The 22,180-nt window shown below is 39.2% G+C and overlaps 1 protein-coding gene across 1 annotated transcript in view; it reads right to left on the bottom strand.

The window, feature by feature from the left end:
- Positions 1-22,180, bottom strand: part of PTPRQ (protein tyrosine phosphatase receptor type Q) — a 363,399-nt gene that overhangs the window by 326,918 nt on the left and 14,301 nt on the right. Inside the window, exons 7-13 of the mRNA XM_075600515.1 lie at positions 20,551-20,740; positions 17,009-17,293; positions 15,194-15,475; positions 11,590-11,862; positions 7,870-8,145; positions 6,311-6,441; positions 2,412-2,541 (exon numbers count right to left, since the gene is read on the bottom strand). Coding sequence (XP_075456630.1) covers positions 2,412-2,541; positions 6,311-6,441; positions 7,870-8,145; positions 11,590-11,862; positions 15,194-15,475; positions 17,009-17,293; positions 20,551-20,740 — 1,567 coding nt within the window. The remainder of the gene's footprint in view (positions 1-2,411; positions 2,542-6,310; positions 6,442-7,869; positions 8,146-11,589; positions 11,863-15,193; positions 15,476-17,008; positions 17,294-20,550; positions 20,741-22,180) is intronic.

A 22,180-nucleotide genomic window follows, 5' to 3' on the forward strand; every position in this document is an offset into this window, starting at 1 on the left:
CCCACCACAGCAACCTGGACGAATGTGACAACTTACGGTTGGACGACCTCCATAGCAGGTAACAAATTTCAACGGGGGAAGGGGTAGAGAACGAAGAGGGGGTGATAGAGGCTGAAGGGGAGAGGATGAAGGGTGGGTGCCAACACGGGGTGGGGGGTCCTTGCTGCCAAATTGCGAATCAAACAAAAATAGGAATTATTTTTTATTTATTTATAATGTTTTATCAGGAAGTAATACATTGAGATTTACTCTCGTTTCCAAGTATGTCCTTGACACAGAGTTATGATGACAAAAACATGGTTACAAATACATGTTTACATTATACGAACAGGGTTATACATTATATATAAAGACATTGTATAAATAGTTAAAGATAATATATGTTATAGGCAAATAGAGCAGTTACAGACCAGATACAAATGTGAGACAGTCTGGTGGCGGCTTTGAAAGTCTGAACTAAATTGTTCCAGCCATGAAGTGCATGGTAAGAGAAGGAGGGCGGACGGACTTTTTGTTGAACATTGGGACAATAAACAGTGTTTTGGAGTGAGATCTCAGATAAGTGCTGAATGTAGTAGGGGTGAGGATCTTGTTCAGATAGGTGGGTAGCTGTCCTAGAAAGTATTTGAAGGCAAGACAGGAAAAATGTACTTTGTGCCCAGACTCAAATAATGGCCAATATAGTTCTTTAAGTATTTCGCAGTGAAGTGAGTTGTAGTTACATTGGAGGCCAAATCGGCATATTGAGTTGTTGAGGGTGTCTAGTTTCCTAAGGTGAGTTTGGGGTGCTGTACATATACTATGTCCCCATAGTCTATAATGGGCAGTGGTCGACAAATCACCAAAAAATCTACTCGCCGAACAAAAAAATCTACTCGCCACCTAGTACCACACGTGTGCTGCTTAGGCCAATAGGAGCTCGCCACGGTGTTAAATCCACTCGCCCGGGGCGTGCAAATGTATAGGTTTGTCGAACACTGATAATGGGCATTAGCATCTGCTGTTCGATGAAGTTATGAGTTTATATTTTGAGTCCGAATTTTACACGTCTTTTTAGAGCAAGGTTTTTTTCTAAGTCGTAAAACCATCAACCTAGTAGCTGATTTTTGACAGTGGTGGGCTTATGTGGGTTTAAATGGAAGAAAATGGTATATAGGTCTTGCCCTGGAGTTATGAAATCAGAATTGAAGAGGTGTGTTTGGGACAAAAAATGTGATTTGTTTTATATTTCTATGCCAGTGACCTCTCTGAGGGAAAACCTAAGACATATGGTAACGTACTATATAGAGATTTCTGTTTTATGTTTCATCCTCTTCTTTTAAGAAACTGTTCTGCATTTATTCTAACGGCATGTTCTTGTAATCCTTTTTCTAATCTGTGCACTGTATTTTTGCATACATTAAAACATTTAATAAGTGATGCTTTGGGCTCTGAATGAACGGTTGCACGCTCTGTAGAGAGTAATTTAAATTTTCGGTCACATTTTGCTACAACACATTTTTGTGTGTTAAGTGCATAATTTGTTCTATAATAAACAGAGACCTAAGACCCTGGCAGATATATATTAATTACATATTTTGCATATTTCTTGGGTGGCGGTAGAGGCGGCGAATAGATATGATTGCAATTGAGTAAGGAATTAATATTAACTCATTGAAAGTACCTTGCTGAGGACAAAGGTGAGTTGGATTGTATAGCCGTGTGTAAGAAATTAGTCAATTATTAAACTGTAACAACCTTTATAATTCATTGATATTGCACCGATTTGAAAAATATTTTTCTGACTGTAATTTACTGGTATTAGACTCCAGGTCTTCTTATTTCCTAGGATAATAAGAAGACCTGGAGTCTAATACCAGTAAATTACAGTCAGAAAAATATTTTTCAAATCGGTGCAATATCAATTAATTATAAAGGTTGTTACAGTTTAATAATTGACTAATTTCTTACACACGGCCTGTTAGATCAGAAGAAGTTCTATAGGCGATCAAAATAATAAGAAACAAAAAAGTCCTAGCCCCAAATGGGTTCACCAATTCTTTATTTGAAACCAGGAATACAGACTCATTTTCAAAAATGTAAAACAATCCATGCAGAAAATAAGCGGGATTGCTGCTTAAAGAAATTTCTGCACATTTTAGCACCTCAAATTAAAATGTGTATCCAAAATGGATGCTAATTCTCCTCAGATATGTTGACAGGCTCAATTACAGAGATACTTAAAGAGGGTTAGGACTGTGTGCAAGTTAGGGTTGCCAGTTGGCTTCTCCAAAAATACTTGACATAATGGTGAATTGTTCAACGCTGAAAGTTACCATTTACACAAAATCAATGTTTGAGTTGAAAGTTGCATAGTTACAATATATACAATGCATTAATTGTCTGTTAAAAAAAATACATCACATACTTACTTGTCTGAATTTCTATTGTTACAGGAAGGCTATCTCTAAAATGCTCCTTTTCCGTTCGAACAGAAAAGGTATAAATTGTACCAGGAATTAACTGTTGAAACACTGCTTTCTCCCGTATAACTTTTTGTACCTGAAATTACAGACAATATCAGAACTAATAAAATGATGATACAATACAAAGCACTTGTTTTTACAAACTTTTTACTGATTTGTGTGTAACGGTTTGTTCAAAATACAGCATATGAAAAAAATCAGCTGTGAGGACATTCACGTCTCTGACAGGTCTGCAACGCTGCTTTTCACGTTATCTCCTAGCATACAGTGCTTCCACTGCAGCAATGGATTCTGGGAAATGACATGCACATGAGCACACAGAATAGTAATAAATAAATAATAAGAATAATTAGAAAAAAATCTAATAAAATGTATGGAAATCCCCAAGTAACCTGCCATGTCATTGAGGGTGGCTTTTAGAAAGTATTTTTACATGAGTGAAAAGTAGATTCAAGTTTAACTCTTTGAGAGCCGGAGGGGCCGTTTTACCAGAGTGCCACGTTTCCTCTGGCACTTCAATCACATGACCACTTCTTTGCAGCGATCACATGATCATTCCGTCACTGATGATGGAACGGAAGAGGAGAAGTCATCCCCCGGTTACATTCCTCATCAATGTAGATCGTGCTTGCGCTTCATAGGAGTGCAGGGCGCGACCTCCTCTAGAAAAACAAGCTGCCATTTTTTGATGTAGCTATTACGTCATTTGGTCTGGCACTCCAGGGGCTACATCCCAGGCTACTCAAAGGATTAAGGAGGTTAAGAAAACAAGCAAAACAAATAAATGGGGAGACATATTGCAGGTACAGATTAAATAAAATTCAATAAATGAGCTTTGTGTTATCCAAAATGTACAGCTTTGCTTCACAGTGATAAATTTCTATGCTTCAGTGAAGAATTACTGCCTAGCATTTCATTTGCATATACCACGACTGGGACAAATGCTTGAAATAGTGATAAGTATCTCTATTGAGTGCTAAATATATTTTCAGAAAGTCAAGTTATCTAAAAAATGAATCAGTGAGAAATAAAATGTATACAACCATTTGCGCATCTCCTTCCGCCGGGTTCTTCCTCACGGACCAGCTTGCTGGATCAGCAGCAGATCGCACCTCGCAGTATGCAGGCGGTTCTTCTCCGCGGGGCTCCAACGGATGACTGCTCAGCTCGTATGGTGCACCTGACAAGGTAGAGTACAGCTCCGGTGGCGGGGTGGCATCGGGCATATTATGGAAGACACTCACCCAGGCTGTAGGGCCCAGAAGGGAACTTTCTTTCCGCCCCACATGGCGCACTATGTGTAGCTCCATGGTAAAGTCCGTCTCTAGGTAATCTGATACCATTTGCATGTCAGGGTAAAAAAGTTCATAAACCATTGATTGGTAATGGTTGGTGGCATCGCCAGCAGATCCCTGAGCCAGTACCAACAGTTTACGCACCAAGATGTAGAGCGTACGCAGCTCCTCCGTACTCATATTGGGATTAGGCCAATGAATCTCTTTGGTTTGGGCCGCAGGTAGGGCACACGGCAGATTAGACAACTACCCATCTCCTGGAGCTGTCCACCCGGATGATTTCATAGAGGACAAACTCCTTGCAGGAGAGTTCTCTCTTTGTCCTTGATCACAAGGACTCCTCCGGTAAGCTCATAAACTTGATCGATTTCTTCCATGTTAGGTAGTAAGAGCAGCTGGGCACACACGTCTGTAGCTGTTGAAGTACACATGCATCTGGCTCCTCACATCCTGTTTGCTCCATTTGGGCACACCCAATTCCTCCCCCTGGTGAACGCGATCGTCCAATCCGGGAGCAAGAAGGGGGCAAGGTATCAGTATTTTGCACCGATTCTGCAAACTGAGTGCCAACCCAAGCTTGCAACTGTATGCAACCTTTTGCAAATAAACATGCGGCTTCCCTGGTTTCGGTGGGAACCGCCATTTTGAGTAGTACAGTCCATTGCCATGCGGCTCCCAGTTCTCTGGATCCGCCATTTTGTAATCACACCCTGCTGTAGGTGTTTTTTCTGCAGGGAAGCATTCCCCTGGCAGGCAAAAACCCCGTTTAGCACATTACACTTGCTGACAAACAGTCAGTGCTTGAAACTGCAACTAGTAAGGTGGTAACTCCTCAAACGGAGGTTCTGGGCAAGCCTGACCTACAATCAAGGTCCCCCCTCCCTCAGATGATACCTATCAATACACTTACGCCACCCCGTCTGAACCCTGACACCCTAGTCTCCTTCAGAGGCTCCTGGCTCGCGGCAACTAGACCCCCCCCCCCAGACACCTTACTGTAGGTGCCAGTCCACAGGGTGACTTAGAACAGGACCTGTAGCTTTTTCTCCCAACCAAAACATCCTTTAGGGCAGTGCAGGCTGCAGTTCTTGGTAGAGGAACATCCCCTTGACACAACACCTATCCCCCTCTCTTCCTTTAGCACTGGAACTGAAAATGCACTTTCTTTCTATGGTTTTTCTGCTGGTAAACCTGTCCTGTGAAAATGCCTCTCAGCAGTGCCTCCATTTGTAGCCCCTCTACCCTCACCCTAAGTGAGATCTGGTCTGCTACTAGTGTCTTTCATGCGATGCTGTGCATACCTGTGAGGTAATAGGAGGGCTGAGTGCCCTGCGATGATGTGGGGAAAGTCAGGACAGGTTTACAGGGTACCTTATTCATTGGCAGCGCCTCCTGTCAGCGAGGATCCTGTCATAGTAGGATGGTCCATGCTGACACCTTTCCATATCCCAAGACAGTGATTCACACTTGCATATGGTTCAATGGTATTTATTGCATATGTTAGTTGTTACAGCAATGCATTCCTTTCTTGCTTCCCCTGGAAGGTTACTTTAAGGCTTGAGGTCCATCTATGTTCCCTTCTGGTGCTCCTCCTGTATCCCCTTACGGGACACAGGGTAGCTGTTGCTCACTCCACAGGGGAAGGAAAGAGACACACCCACTTTTAGGAGAGTACCAGTTTATATACCCTGGGGTTGGGCTTGTAACCCTATCCCATAACAAGGCAGGTCTGATACTGACAGGTGTCACATCTGCACATATGACCCAACCAGTACACTCCCCCAGGCTGACACTCTTTGGTTGTTGCTAGGCCCACCCTTGGATACACTACTGCGTCCACGGCTGCAATAGCAACTAGGCCTACAAAGGAATTAACCCTTCCAGTGCCTGACCCTAGCAGGACTTATACTGTTAAGGACCAGAGGAAAAAGGTAGCGGCCGGAGGCTACGCTACATGTGTAAACCCAGATACATTTTATAAATCCCATTATAACTTATGCGTCAGATTTCTACACAAACAGAGCAACAGAGACAAAACATACATAGATAAATGGGTGCTTAAAATGGCTCTCCATGTGTTAATAGGACACCAAAAAAAAGATATTAGATTCCCTTAATTCTTAGGGCCACATTTACTATAGCATGGCTTAAGGTATTTTATGGTCCATTCATATTGAACAGGTGAAGCTACACAAAACCTCAACACTACTTAGTAAATCTGGCTCATAGCCCCCAACTTGTAGCTCTTGCTGTGACGTAAAGAACAGGAGGGGTACATTTTTTAATTTAAAGTCAAGAGTATTCTATGCATAAGATGAAACTCATCTGTTTATTACCTGGGTCGGTACATTCTCTCCTCTGTATGGAGATACATTTTCAAACTATATACATCTGTGATATTCAACATACTGTAAGCATCCAATTCCCTTTTACTTTTATATGTTGCATTCCGGTTGTTTAGATGTGCATTCTCATGTCCTCTCTATACAGTATAACCCAAATGTCCCTTTTCTCATTTAGTAGCCACAAGTGGACATATTTTTCACTTACCACAAAAGTATTTGTGCAGTTTTTACAAATGACTTCATATTGATGGAAGTTGCCTTCAGCTTTGTCCCAGATGACTTGTATTGATGTTTCAGTAACTTCACCTTCACGTACATTAGACGGGCTTACCAAACCTAAATTAAAGTGAAATATATATTTAAGATATGTATTAACATTTGAGGCTCTTTAAAAAAAAAAAAAGATGCTTAGTTCAGCTTATCCTTTCTCAATATATCATGGGTCACAATTGGCTCCTTTCTTCATTTAATTATTCTTTTTGCCAGTGTTATTAAAAGACATTACTGCCGCTTGACTTTACTTCTGGGCATTTCTAGTAGAGAAGGGGTAAACTCCCCCAGAGAACAGTCTATTTGACTGTGAGATTTCATTCGCATTTTCTGTGCGATAGTGCCCCGATCAGCACTATTGGAGTTTAATTAATCTCCTTATACACCGAAACAATGGGGTCATACAATTTCCTGCTATCCAATATTGCATTTGCCTTCATACTGTGGCATCCTCCATCTAAAGGCAGCAACAAAGGGTAGCAAACTAAAGCCTGTATTAATACTATGCTGTGAGGTCACTTCTCTATATCAGGGAGGCCTCACAGTCTCACAGTCTCATTCAGGATTCCCCGCCATGAGGAAGCAGCTTCACAGCATATTGAATAGGGACCGAAATCTGCACAAGGAATGAAAACTGATTTAATTTGTTTGACCATTGCAAGAAGCTATGCAATTCCTGCACAATGGATTTTACTAGACTAATCTTAGCAAGCGAAATATGTATTAGTCATAGGTCACTGCATTTTAAAATACTATGGCCTGGATACATGAAGTGCCGGTAAGGGGAAAAATGTGGTATTACCGCCAACAAAATGCAGTATTTTTATAGTGTACGTACATAACAGTGCTAAATATAAAAGCATTTTTTTAACGAGTCCCTTAAAAATGCTGGATCCATAAAAAAAATAGTCATAACACAGCATTTAAGTATTATCATGCCATACAGAAATACCGCACTTTGGTATCACCTGCTCCAGGCTGGCACTAGCCCTGTCTTGTCTATTTATATACTGGCCAATATATTGGTCTTTATATACATAGGCAAGATAAGCTAAACCTACCTGAAATAGGTGATAAAATATTATTTTAAATATATTACAGAACATTTTGACCCCTTAGTAGGCCAAGTGGTCAACTTGCCTTGGGTTTCCATGACTAGCTGACCACAAAGTGCTGAAAAAGGGTTAATATCAACATTAAACTACACTACCTACCCCCATTGGTTACCTTAGGGACTAGTAAAGAAATTACTAACCACTAAGGTAATCAAGGGGCTAACCCCTCCGCCTCTCCCCCTCCAGGGAGGCATAACCATCATCAAATTGTGGACTTGGTGCGATATTAACTCTGTTTTAATGGAGCTAGATGTATCTGGCCGTAAAAGAACAATTAGTCAGATACTGCTCAAAAGGATCCAAGATCTAATACAAATCAAAAAAGAAAATCCCAATATATTATATTTAATGGGGAAATGATACTTCTCAAAGTACTCACATGTTTTCACAGCATATACTTCATATGGAGAACTCAGCATGTCCTTACTTTTGGTGTAAACACTGAATTCATATTCTGTGCCTGGAATTAGTTTATCAATTGTGAATTTGCCATCACCCTTTAATGAAAATCCTTTGAATGACATACTTTTGTTAACGGTACTTTTGCTTGTAATAAATATGCCATCAAATATTCCCACATCTGGCATTTGAACAAACATAACCACTGCATGAGTGAGAAGTTCAAACGGGACCACAACTATTACTGGCTTAGGTCCTGTAACAATAGAATAGGAGAATTATTTCAAACAGAAATGCATTTTTTTTGCTTTTATAATATTAATTTCTTACAAGTCAGGAATGTTTTTATCATGTAAACATATATCAAGCTCTTGCTATGTATGCTTTAAAAAATTAATTATTAACATGAATTAAAAATAGTTTATGATCTGTGCACCTTTTTCTGATATCATGTACAACTCTGTGAACTCTGAATGTAAAAATGATTAGAATTGCCCTATGACAGATAGATTTTCTACTATCACCCTCTCAAGGCTAACATTACTTTGCATATGTTTACATTCTGGGAGGTTATCCCGAATAGGCTGACAATGGTACAATTATTCTACTAGCTACTGGGATACAGTTATTAGGTATTTTATACAACCTGATTAACTTTAAAATGGAAGGATTCATCCTATCCCAGAACTAAGGCTATAAAAATGTTCCTAATTATTGGGATGACAAATAACTATCAGGACACAGCCTACAGGCCTGTACGGTCTTGTCTGGATTTACTCTCCTCAGATCAAAGGGTTGTGAGGTATAAGTATGTGTGTTTGACACACAGCTTGAGATGCAACTAAGGGTACACTGTGTGTGTGGATTTCATATCTTCGACCTATGACCGCCTGGGAAACTTACTCCAAATCACTTGAGGTGTCCGTACACATACTTAATTTAGTAAAGTATAGGCTTTTGATTTTCATTGTATACATGTCTTACCTAATGACCTGTATGTTCTTTGCTATTCTTTTTACAAGCACCATAACACCCTTATGTTATATTAAATCTAAAATGTAATAAGTACTGTGTTTGAGCTCCAATTGAACCCATCACCATTGAAGGGGTTGCACTAATTTTCACACATTTTCACACATTTTCACACACCTTTTGCTAAATTGGGTTTTTGATCATTTGTATATCCTTCTAGGGGACCAGGTATTCTTTAAATGACTCCTGGCGTGGCAGTATAACTGGGGTGTAGTGTGAAGTTACAGTATTGGGGTAGTGAGTACTCTGCTAGAAGGTGAGTACAACCTCTGGGCAGACAGTTATTATTAATCCTTATCCCACACACTCCCCTGCCTGTGGGCACGCATGTATGTATTTTTATAACAAGGACTCATATTCTACTAGTATTGCATTGTACAAATAAACAATACAGACCGGCGCCAATATAGTCCAATGGTGGATATTAAATGTCCAATAGTGGAATATTCTCAAACAAAGGATAGCTATCCTTCGTTTGAGAATATTCCACTATTGGACATTTAATATCTACCATTGGACTATATTGGCGCCGGTCTGTATTGTTTATTTGTGTTCTGTATTACTAACTGTGTCTTGGAGTTAGTGTCACCTGGCAGCCTAAGTTTATATTTTATATATTTTTATTATTATTTATTATTATTATTTTTGTGTAGGGTCACATTGTATCACTTATTATTGCATTACCACGTGTATTCCTTTTAGCGCTATATACACCCATTTTTTCTAGTATTGCATTGTATCAAGCTTATTTAACTCTTTGCGTGCCAGGGATAGTTGCCATTTGCATGACAGAAGGAGATTTTCATATTTTTGCAATATAATAACAATGATTTATGTGTCCATTTTGTGTTGTATCCTGAAAAATCATGTACCACTCACATAAGTATACAAAAACATGAGATTTGTTTTTCAAACTTTGCAATTCAGTATAGTATAATGTGGCAATCCAAATTTTGTCAAGGTGAGCCATATTATACACCGTCATTTTGGCTACTTTTAGAAAATACAAGTTTTAGTACATTTTCTTTTTATTTAGTTCATATTTATAAATAAGAAACAGATTCCAAAAGTGACATTAGACATATTATGAAACACTATTATATGGTTTAGCTACATTATTAAGATAATGAGACACCCAGACATAACATATTTTCTGAAAATAGACAGAGAAAATGTAAGCTGTGTAACTGTCATACATGGATGACTATGTATTTTTTTTTTTTTTTGTATGGTAAATAAAATACAAATTTGCACTGTATGTGTGTTTCTGTGCCAGAGTAGGGATTTACCTCAATAGCATTCGCACCTATGTAAATTGTTGTTCTTACAAAACTGGATGTACCCATATTTGTGGAAATAAAACTACAAATACAAATGAAATGCAATTAAGTAACCCTCTCCGCTTCTACCCAGGAACAATTATGCTTCTCATACATATGTATAAGTCAGGGGAGTGCAAACTTTTACTGCTGCACCTCTCTGTCTGGCCTGCTCTGGAGCTCGCACCCCCTATCCTACCTTGCGGCTGCGTCAACTGACGTTCCAGGGTCATGTGACGTCAGGTCATGTGACCCGCGGTGTCATTTGATGCCTGTGGCGTCATGTCACATGACCCTGCGGCGTCATTTGATGTCGCATTGCCATGAAAACACGTCACAGCGTCTGAATCCCGTTAAGTTTTATTGTTGCAGAGGCCCCACGCGATCCCCCAGCAATTAATTTAAATGCCGTGGGGAAGAGCGTGGGACCAATTGCAACCGCCTGCGCCCCCCCCCCCCCCCCCCGAAAAAACTCACCCCCCCCCAGTAAGTATTCTTGATTGACAAGGATTGTAAACTCTCTCAAAGGAAAACAATGAAATATTTATAAGAACAAAGCTGTTCTTATGATGAGACCTTGTTGCAGTGACCCCCACACCAAATTAATATAAATCTTATTTCAATCATTGCTGGTGTTTACAAAATATAGTGGCTTATAGCAGGCAATAAACACAACCCCTCGATGAAACTGTACTTTTGGGAAGCATGATAAATGGCTCTATACAGTTAACTACATTTTTATTAAATCCGCAATCCTGTTTTAAAGGGCTAGTTGCCACCAAAATGTAGGTTTATATATATATACATTATAAGAGAATAGCATGTAACCTGAACATTGTTGAACATTAAAGCAGCAATACTAGATTCCCCTTTTTTTCTTATTTTTATATGTAAATCATCTGACAATGTATAATTCTACATTCTTACCTAAACTAACAATCGTTTGGTGCTCCTGTTATACATCTGTAACAATCCAGATTGTGTGTCTAACATAAAGTCTGATTCAGTCAGTGTAACTCAGCAGCTACAATGTATCCTTATATTACTAAGGTAACATTATCTGTTTTTACAGTTTACCACTCAAACTGCTGGGGATATTGGCAACAAATGATCCCAAACAGGAAAGTGTTGCAAAGATCTTGCACTGCTGGAGAGGTGGAAAAACCTGCTCTAGAAAACAAAGGATGCTTTAAAACTCAATAAAAATGGCATTAAGAGTTGCATTTATAAAATAAAAAAAATGCAGTAAGTATGATCTAATACTACAGAACTGATTTATTAAAAAAAAATATGATTTCACGTTTTGCTGCTTTAACACATTCCAAAAATATTTATTTTTAAAAACATACTTAGAATCTGCTGGATGCTCATCATTTCACTCCGATTTCCATTTTTTACTGCAGACACTCCTATGTCATAGGTCATACCAGGCACTAGGAAACCAATTTTCCACTTGTTTGTGTTATTTACGAAAAATGAAACTGCTGCTGCTGCTGCCTGCTTGAAAGGTTTTACTTCTATGTAGAACTGATTGATTTCTTGTGGTGGTTCCCAATGAAGAATGATACTTTCTTCCTCTACCTCTGTGGGTTTAATCAGGACTCTTCGGGGTGGACTAACACCTGTGTGGGAAAAATATGATACTATTTCTTTACTGTTATGTAAATAATGTCATTCTGTGTATGTCAGGCTATCAAATTATTTGTTAAATATCCAATCTCTAAGCAGCGAATAATCTGAACTTGAACTTTAAATGAAAAAATAGCATTAACCTACAGCTACGATATAAACTTTAGTGACCTATTCATTAAGCTGCAAGAAAGCTATTTACGCGATGCCCACACAGAAACACTTCTCATCGTATACAGGTCACAGATATCCAAACCATGCAAAAACAGCATTTTAGATAAGGGAAAAAAGCTGAGACACGTGGAAAGAGAAGGAAAGAGAAATATGAACGAATAAAAATAAGAATCTGCATGATCAATGTAGATATCTGCAGAAATATGCAATTATTTAATCTGTCAAAAAAACATTATCTTTTTGGGCAATTCTGTATGGACAAACTCACAGCTAAATGAATAGGCCTCTTGTTATCAATGTGCCAAGACCCTCGGCTCAGGTATCCCCCCCGATATGTGTAGGTATCAGATTGGAATTTAGGAAATGCCAATATATTTTAGGGTTAAATAATCAGTCCTGCCAACAGGTTTTCCTGGGCTCAGGAATTAAGTCTTCACCTAGGCCCGGACTGAGGGGGTTAGTGGGGGGCAGACGGACCCTGTCAGGGCCCATTCCCAGCAGGAAGTGAAGCACAGGAGGGTGTCCAGCAAAGGGAATGGCCTGGCCAGCCCTGGCCGGAAATTGGGCCTCACTTCTAAGCTCAGCCAGCCATGTCCTCTAGGCCCAGGACTGCAGTCCTGGCTCTCACCCACTGTAAATGTTCATGTACATAATGCACAATATATTAAAAGACCCTCTGCTCCCATGTTTTCCTATATGTACAATACAAGCTTGAAATTTAAGGAGTGTCAATATATATTAGAAAATAATTACATTATACATGTATTACTATAGAATTGATCAATTCTGTGTCATTGTGCACATTGTGTTCACTGTTTTACAACATCAAAACATTAACAATCTGTGTCAAATATAAGAAACACTTTTTTATGTTTGACTTAGACACAAGTAACAAATACTTGTCATATCTTTCTTCACTGTCAACCTCTTTCATGTACAGTATCTGGTCCACCATGCCTTCAGAAAAATACATATTTCACCTTTCCTATAAATCTACTTTTGACACCTCATTTTCAAAGTGACCAGAATAGTCAGGAAATGGTTGAATTTATTCTAGTATATTATAATTGAGTAGATAGATCCATGTTTTTAAACCTTCTCTTTAGGACACTCCTATCAAGCTATGGTTTGGGCCAGTGATTCCCATCCAGGGATCCACGGAACACTGGGGTTCCGCGAGGCAGTGTCCGGGGTTCTGCGACAATGTGCAAAATTGCATTACCCCTGACGAAGTGATGGAGCGTAGGATGGAGCTACTACCGCCCGTCTGCATTGTGACCTGGAGTTGGACGTTGAGCAGTGACGTCATCAGGGGGAGGTGTCGAGAGGAGTCGTGCCCGCGAGAACAGGAGAGGAGAGCAACGCTGACCCCAGCTGCACCAGCCGTGGGTAGTGGTGCTGCAGCCTGCAGGGCCCCCCCCCCACGTGTCTTCCCTCCCTCAAAGTCACCCGGGACCTAGGCATGATCCTCAGCCCTGCCCCCGCCCCCCCCCCCCGCCCCCTACTGGCATACTCTCCCCCCCTCCCGGACCCTACCGTCAGCCTTTGCTCTGCCCCCCTCCCACCACACTTCCCCCCCTCCCCACACACACACCTTCCCGGCACTGAGTCTGTTCTGTCCTCCGCGGGCTGTCTGCAGCAGCCCCCCCCCCACGTGTCTTCAGTAAGTCAAGTTTTTTAATATGTATTGAGGAGATGGGCAACTTTTTAAAATGTATTGGGAGGGTGGGGGTCTTTTTAAAATGCATTGGGGTGGCGGGGGTCTTTTTAATATGTACAGTATTGGCGGGGGCTTTTTTCATATGTATGGGTGGATGCATTTTTAATATGTATTGGAGGGGCGGGGTATTTTTATTATGTATTGCAGGGTGGGGTTATATGTATTTAGGGGGGTGGGGTTTTTTGGTATGTATTTTGTGGGGGGGACTGAGTGAGAGTGGGGTAATTGATGGAAGGGAGGGGCGAGGGAGAGGAGAGAGGGGGGAGAGAGTGAGTTAGGAAAAGAGGGAGTAAGAGTGAGATGCAGGGGAGAAATACATCTAAGGCGGGAGGTGGGGAGAGTGAGTGAGACAGAGAGGAGAGAAATACATGGATAGAGGGTGGGAAATAGAGGGGGCTCGTGAGGTGTGAAATTTTGTTATTTACCGCAGTCGAACCTAATATGTGTCAGCCAGATAGGGGTTCCCCGAGATTTTTTTAAATACTTCAAGGGTTCCTCCAAACAAAAAAGGTTGGGAATCACTGGTTTAGGCGAACCAGCTAATCACACATTCATAAATAGGATTAGTGTAAACGTGTGCATTATAATTGTTCCTCAAATCTGTTCTAGCTGGGGTGTCCTGAGAAGAGGATTGAGAAACAGTGATGTAGATACATGAATTCACTTTTCTTACCATTATTAAGTGTCTGTCTTTAACTTTACTCTTCATTCTCGTCACATGATAAATAAGACTACTAAGATTTGTTAAGCTTGTTTCCAGTTACCCATAAAACTAAGGGCTGTTATATAGAGCATGCGGCCGTGTGGCCGCGCGTGCCTAATGCGAACGCACGTGCACATGCCGCATGCTTTTTGTAAATATATTGAGAGGGGCAGTATACTGGGAAGGTACAGTGTTTGTGTTTGTGTGTGTGTGTGTGTGTGTGTGTGTGTGTGTGTGTGTGTGTGTGTGTGTGTGTGTGTGTGTGTGTGTGTGTGTGTGTGTGTGTGTGTGTGTGTGTGTGTGTGTGTGTGCATGTGTAATTTATTATTTATTAAAAAAAAAACAATTGGTAAAAATAAAATATTTAATAAGTTTGTGCAGACTCACAAATACATACACACATACACATACACACATACACACACACACACACACACATATACATACATACACATATACATACATACACATGCATACATATATATACACACACACTTATACATACATTTAGCGCCGGTCGCGGCGTGAAAAGATTATTTTCCCCATCTTCCTCGCTCCCTGTCGGCTCCCCTCTCCGTGCCGTGTGCGCGCGCGGCCCTCGTATAGAAGGGCTGACTCACGACAGCCAACTAAAATTCCGCGCGCGCGCACGGTGTAGCGCACGCACGGCACTATAGAACATGCCTAAGTGGAACCCTTGCAGCTTAGTGTAAGATAAAATGCATACCTGTTATTACTGATAAACTTTCAATGGAACTCAATGTGCCACTTTCCGCTATAGTTTGTAAATAAATGTGGTACTGTTGGTATGGTTTGACTTTTGTAATTGTTGTTGAGGTTTTCTTTTTTGCTTCCATCAAAGTTATTAATGTATTTTCTTCTAAATCCCAGACTGTCAAAAAGTATCCACAGTAGAATGCCCCAAAAGGGCCAGCTGGTGGATCCCACTCTAACAATATGCTTGTTGATGATATGTTTCTAGCCTGCAAATTTCTAGGGTGCAACGGTCCTGGAAAGGGAAAGCAATAAATAGTACAAACATATTTAGTAAGTTCCGAAATGCATATGTTGGAAATATAAGGCAAATTTCAAACAACGTAACTCTCCTTCTACCTTCAGTAACCAGTGGAGACCCACATGCAATGCTAAAACATTGTAGGTCATATCTAAAACAGTGGGGTCAAGGTCCCCAAGCCTTGTTTAAGAATAATTTGCCAACATTACAATAGGTTGTTATAACATGCAAAGAGTTTGGAGCTATAAAATACCTGGTTTGTTTGTGGCATTGAGGCCAGCAATAAGTGAAAGCTGTCCCAGCTGAATTAAAAAAAAAGTGTCTCAAATACAAAGCACTAGTGCAAATGACACTATTTATCATTTTACCACTTGCACTGTTGTTGGGACAAGACACACCTAGAAGCATATATTATTAGCGAGTCGTGGCCAGGCAGCTCCTATTCACAAGAGTGCTTGGTTTAAGATCTCCTTCATTAAAGTTCTGAAATAAAGGATAAACCTGCTACTTTTTTCTTGGATATTTTAAAAGGCTCACATATGTATGTTTCTAAATATTAAAATCCTTTATAACAATAACATATTTAATTCCCATGTGATATACTTTAGAATCATCAGAATGAATGTCAAAAATAGCATCTAGCTGGATGCTTTTTGCCAAGTATTCCTACCACAATAATGTACGTTTTAGCCAAATAAAGTGCTTATCTGGACAACCTGATCTATACTGTCTAAGTATTAGTTGGTAGTGAGAATTAACATGTAGCCCTTTATAATGCAGTTCTACCATGTACAAAGGCAGTTGTTTATTACAAAAATGCATTGCTCAGATAAACTCAGCATATATATCCATAGTAGTTTTAGACATTTCCATTGCATTCACTAATTAAATAACATGGTACTTATTATGCATGCTAAAGCTGTCTCACGTTTTAATCTGGTCTGTAACTGTTCCATTCGCCTATAATATATATTATCTTTAACTGTTCATGCGATGTCTTTAAATATAATGTATAACCCCATTCATTTAATGTAACTATGTATTTGTATGTCCAACAACCTCCCTCTAGAGGAGAAAAGAGCCGCACTCCAGAGGTCTTATTTCAAAAGTGGAAAAATATTTATTTCGGACAAAATTGACTTGGCTCTTTATCAAGATCATCTTGCTAAAGATCCAAGTTACGGATCGAAACGTCGATTTTGTCTAAATAAATATTTTTCTACTTTTGAAATAGACCTGTGGAGTGCGGCTCTTGTCTCCTCTCGCGGGAGAGTTGTTGGACATACTGGTTGTGCCTCTGCGTGGGGCGTGCGCCCGAGGCAATTTAAAGTTCCAAAGTCATGGACGTGCATTTTTTTCTTCATTTAACCATGTATTTGTAACCATGTATCTGTAACAGGGGCGTTGCTGTAGCCCGGGCAACCCGGGCAAAGTCTAGGGCCCGCACACTTGAAAACGAGAGGCAACTCTCAATGTATTACTTCCTGGTAAAACATTTAATAAATAAATAAATACATGGTAACTTACTTGTCTCTATTGAAAGAATTGGACTTAAATTATTTTGAGACCCTAATGTATTCTTCATACACAAAATAAAACTATACTTGTGGCCTGGGTCCAGTTGCAGAATTGACATCTCTTTGGAATTTGGGGACACACTTTGAAAATGCTCATTTGTTCTATTTGACATATATCTAATGAAAGGGTAAAATCCTGATTGAGACCAGTTAGGGATATTTGTCCAAGTAAAGACAAGTTCAGTTTCCATGACATCTTCCAATAAAAATGTAACGTTTTCTGGGAGAGGTGGAACTGGAAAAGAAAAGAAGGAGATGAGAGTCACTGCAAATATAATCTGACCAAATACAGAATTTTATTTGTCCCCCTATATTTTCGAACAAATTCTATTTTCTGCCACCTAACCTGGCTCTCTCACTTCATATATATTTTGTTCGGTGTACATTACTTTCTACTAGGAGAAGCACATGGATCGAGTGAATTAGAGGGCATTATAAAGCACGATGGCTGGGACGCATGAAGACGCGGTGCAGGACCTCGTGTGTGACATGGCTGCAGCTGCCATTGACTTGAATGGACATTAGCAGCAGATTGTGTGTGATGTCCTGCACTACGGCTTCATAGGTCCCGGCGAATGGTCTATGTGTACTAAGCAGCATAAGTATAAGGCACCTTAGTGCCCCTTCATGTGTCATGCTCAGTGAACATGGGCTAATGCATTGCTATTTGTAAAACGTACTGTTTGGATTCATCTCGTTCAGTGGCATAAGCAAGAAAATATGGCAAAATAGCTTGACATGAAGAGATACTGTACACATACAAACCACCGCTCAATGCCAATTTAACAGTTCTACATTTAGAGAATAGTTTCCTTAACGTTTACGTATTTTAAAATAACCATAATATTAAGGGTGGCACTTTTACTGCTGTGTTGTGTAGGTTTTAGTTTTAAAAAAATGCTTGTGTTTTGGTATTGGAAGTACTGTAGTTTTGTTTCTGAGTTTTGGTTTTGATTCTGATTTTGCCAAAACTCGATTTGTTTGGTTTAGATTTTTAACCAAATTATAGAAAAATCTAAAAATAAGCTGAAAAATGTTAAAGTAGCACGATACAGGCTTAAAATAAGCATGATAACATAAAAACTATTAGGAAACTAAAATAATATATCTGAAAAATCTAAAATAATGAAAAAAAGATATGGGAGAAGTACCTAGAGATAGGCACTTGGCCTGGTTTTATCACTTTGGCTCAAAATAATTCGTTACATAGTTACATAGTAGATGAGGTTGATAAAAGACGTACGTCCATCAAGTTCAACCTATGCTAAATTTAGACAACAGATACTTTATCCTTTATCTATACTTACTTATTGATCCAGAGGAAGGCAAACAAAAAACCCCAAAGTCATATCATCATATCATCATATCATCCAATGATATCTCATAAGGGGAAAAATAAATTCCTTCCTGACTCCAAGAACTGGCAATCGGATTAATCCCTGGATCAACATATTAACCATGTATACTTATTTGGTATATCCCTGTATACCTTTCCTATCTAAAAAGATGTCCAACCTTTTTTTTGAACAAATCTATTGTATCTGCCATCACAGTCTCCATGGGTAATGAATTCCACATTTTAACTGCCCTTACTGTAAAGAACCCTTTCCTTTGTTGCTGGTGAAATCTCCTTTCCTCCAGCCTTAAGGGATGGCCCCGAGTCCTTTGTACTGCCCGTGGGATGAATAGTTCTTTTGAAAGCTCCTTGTATTGTCCCCGAATATATTTGTATATAGTTATCATATCCCCTCTTAGACGCCTCTTTTCTAATGTAAATAAATCTAATTTAGCTAGTCTCTCCTCATAAATTAGATTGTCCATCCCCTTTATTAATTTGGTGACTCTTCTCTGCCCTCTCTCTAGTTCCATAATGTCTTTTCTTAGGATTGGTGCCCAAAATTGTACTCCATATTCAAGGCTAGGTCTTACTAATGCTTTGTAAAGGGGCATAATAATGTTTACTTCCCTTCCATCCATTGCCCGTTTGATGCAAGATAAGATCTTGTTTGCCTTTGCAGCTACTGCATGACATTGGGCACTATTGCTAAGCCTGCTGTCTACAAGCACTCCTAAATCCTTCTCCATCAAGGATTCCCCCAATTTATCCCCATTTAATTTGTAATTCGCCTTTTTATTCTTGCATCCCAAATGCATAACCTTACATTTATCTGTATTAAACCTCATCTGCCATTTACATGCCCACGTTTCCAGTCTCTCCAAGTCCTTCTGAAGAGAAATTACATCCTGCTCTGATTCTATTACCTTACACAATTTCATATCATCAGCAAAGATGGAGACTTTGCTCTCGATGCCAACCTCAAGGTCAGTAATAAACAAGTTAAAAAGCAGGGGTCCCAGTACCGAGCCCTGAGGTACTCCACTCACGACTTTAGCCCAACCTGAAAAAGTTCAATTTATGACAACCCTCTGTTGTCTGTCCTTTAACCAGTTTTCAATTCAGGTCCATATATTATTACTGAGTCCAATTTTCTTTATTTTGTACACCAACCTCTTGTGTGAAACCGTATCAAAAGTCTATGCAAAATCTAAGTAGACCACATCAACTGCATTATCCTGGTTTAAATTCCTACTTACCTCCTCAAAGAAACAAATAAGGTTAGTTTGGCATGATCTATCCTTCATAAATCCATGCTGACTATTACTAATAATTTTATTTTCCATTAGGTATTCCTGAATATTATCCCGTATTAAACCTTCAAGAAGTTTCCAAACTATTGAAGTCAGGCTTACAGGTCTGTAATTCCCCGGTTGTGATCTAGCTCCCTTTTTAAATAAAGGCACCACATATGCTTTACGCCAATCTTGTGGTACTGAGCCTGTGGAAATGTAGTCCTTGAATTTTAAATATTAAGGTTTGGCTATTACTGAGCTTAACTCCTGAACTCTAGGATGTATGCCATCAGGGCCAGGTGCCTTATTTACTTTAATTTTTTCAAGTCGCTTATGAACTTCTTCCTCATTTAACCAATTGTTCAGTAATATGGAGGTTGTGGCTTCCTCCTGCGGCACTACTATTGAACTTGATTCTTCCCTGGTAAACACAGAGGCAAAGAATGTGTTTAATACCTCTGCTTTTTTCTTATCTCCAATAATCTGCCTACCCATCTCACACTGAAAGGGTCCAAAATTTTCTTTTCTCATTTTTTTGTTATTAAGGTACTTAAAGAACTGTTTAGGGTTGACCTTACTTTCTATTGCAATCCTTTTTTCATTATCCATTTTTGCTAATTTGATTGCCCTTTTGCCATTTTTGTTACATTCCTTATAATTCTGATACGATGTCTCCATCCCTTCTGACTTAAAGAATCTAAACGCCTTCCTCTTCTTCTAAACGCCTTCCTCTTCTGAGGGGTTTAAGTTCTGGTTCTAAAACTGTTAAAGAGTTTTGTGTTGGGTTTTGTAATGTTCTGATTTTGCACACACAATTTTGTCCATTTCTACATTATATGTAATATAAAAAAAAACAATTACACTCATATTCACAAAGATATGGCAAGTGTACATGGCAGAAAAACCCAGTGTAGAAATAATTTGGACCCGTTGCATTTTGTTGAAAAGCATAGCAGTCGGTTTCATTTTTAGGTAACTTAGACAAAGATGACACTTCAGCTTTCTCTAGTTTGAAAGACGATCCATCCGTCCATAATAATTCCCCTTCAACCTATAAAACAATAACATATGAAAGACACAATTCAAATTATTTAAAAAATGTCAGTTAGTTGTTTATTTTTGGTAATCCTAACTTTAGCAGATTGTTTTATAAATTTACATTTTTTACAAGTTAAATAGAAATAGCCATGTTAGTCCAGTCCAGAGTAAAGTACTTCAGTATTAGGGGATACCTTGACCTGACCTGAGTAAGAAAGAGAACCCCGGAAAGCTTATCTTATAATATTAATTGTTAGTCCAAATAAAAAAGGTATCAACTAATACTGAATTACTCATTTTTTTACAAAGTAATTTAATAAAAAGCTATAGTTAATGTGAAGTTGACTACGTTATTGTTAACAGCAAAGGGTTTTTTTCAGGGGCCACAATTTTAGATATTTTTAAACTCAAATCTTAGAAATAGAAAATGGCATAGGTATACCATACAAGCATTCATTATAAAAACATTTTGATTCCAGAACAAGTGCTAGATATGGTACTTTTATGTACTTTACTAAAAAAAAATCTATAACCCCTACTTCAAAGAGCGGGAAAAAATTAAGGGCAAATACCTTGTGATGGAAATAGGAGGAATAACAACCAATTCTCTAACATATCAGTATATTCCAACAGGTAACATTGAGAAATATTCAGCATTGTGTGGGAGAAACTGAATCGGGTAAATGCGGCAAGGTTTTAAATTGGCTATAGCAAGGGTTCTCAACTCCAGTCCTCATGACTCCCCAACAGGTCAGGTTTTCAGGATATAGGTTGTTTAATCAGTCACTCCCTGCTTCAGCACAGGTGGCTAAATCAGTGCATCAGTGAAAGACTGAGTCACTGATTGAACCACCTGTGCTGAAGCAGGAATATCCTTAAAACCTGACCTGTTGGGCGGTCTTGAGGACTGGAGTTGAGAACCTCTGGGATATAATGTTAGAAAGCATTGTGCTCTGTTTACCAATATTAAATACATTTCAACCACTTTTAGCTGCCTTGTTCTTTGACAGTAGAGAAAATAGGAACATGCAATGAGTTTTAAGAAGTAAAATAATTTACAGCAGGCCACGAAAGCCAGACATGCAGTACACATGCAGTATACATGCAGTACACATGCAGTACACATGCAATTTATAATTAACGATTTATCCAAGACAATATTCAAATAGCCGGAAATATTCTGAAATATACATTTAAAAAAAAAACATTCTGTCCTCTTACTATAGTACAAATAAATTGTATTTACCCATGCAATGAGCTTGTGATCTTCGTCAGTGAACTTCTACTATGCGCCCCCTACTTACCGTAGGGAAACGCGTCAGAGTGTTCTTTTTGGCTGTTACTGTGCCCTAAAATAAATTTTTGCACCTAGGATATTTTGTGGTTTGCAGTTTGTGGTTTCCAATCTTCAGCAGCAGCAGCAGATGCACCGCCGTTTTCCCTGTACTCTCTT

Source organism: Ascaphus truei, chromosome 5, assembly GCF_040206685.1.
Source record: "Ascaphus truei isolate aAscTru1 chromosome 5, aAscTru1.hap1, whole genome shotgun sequence".
NCBI classification, from domain to species: Eukaryota; Metazoa; Chordata; class Amphibia; order Anura; family Ascaphidae; genus Ascaphus; species Ascaphus truei.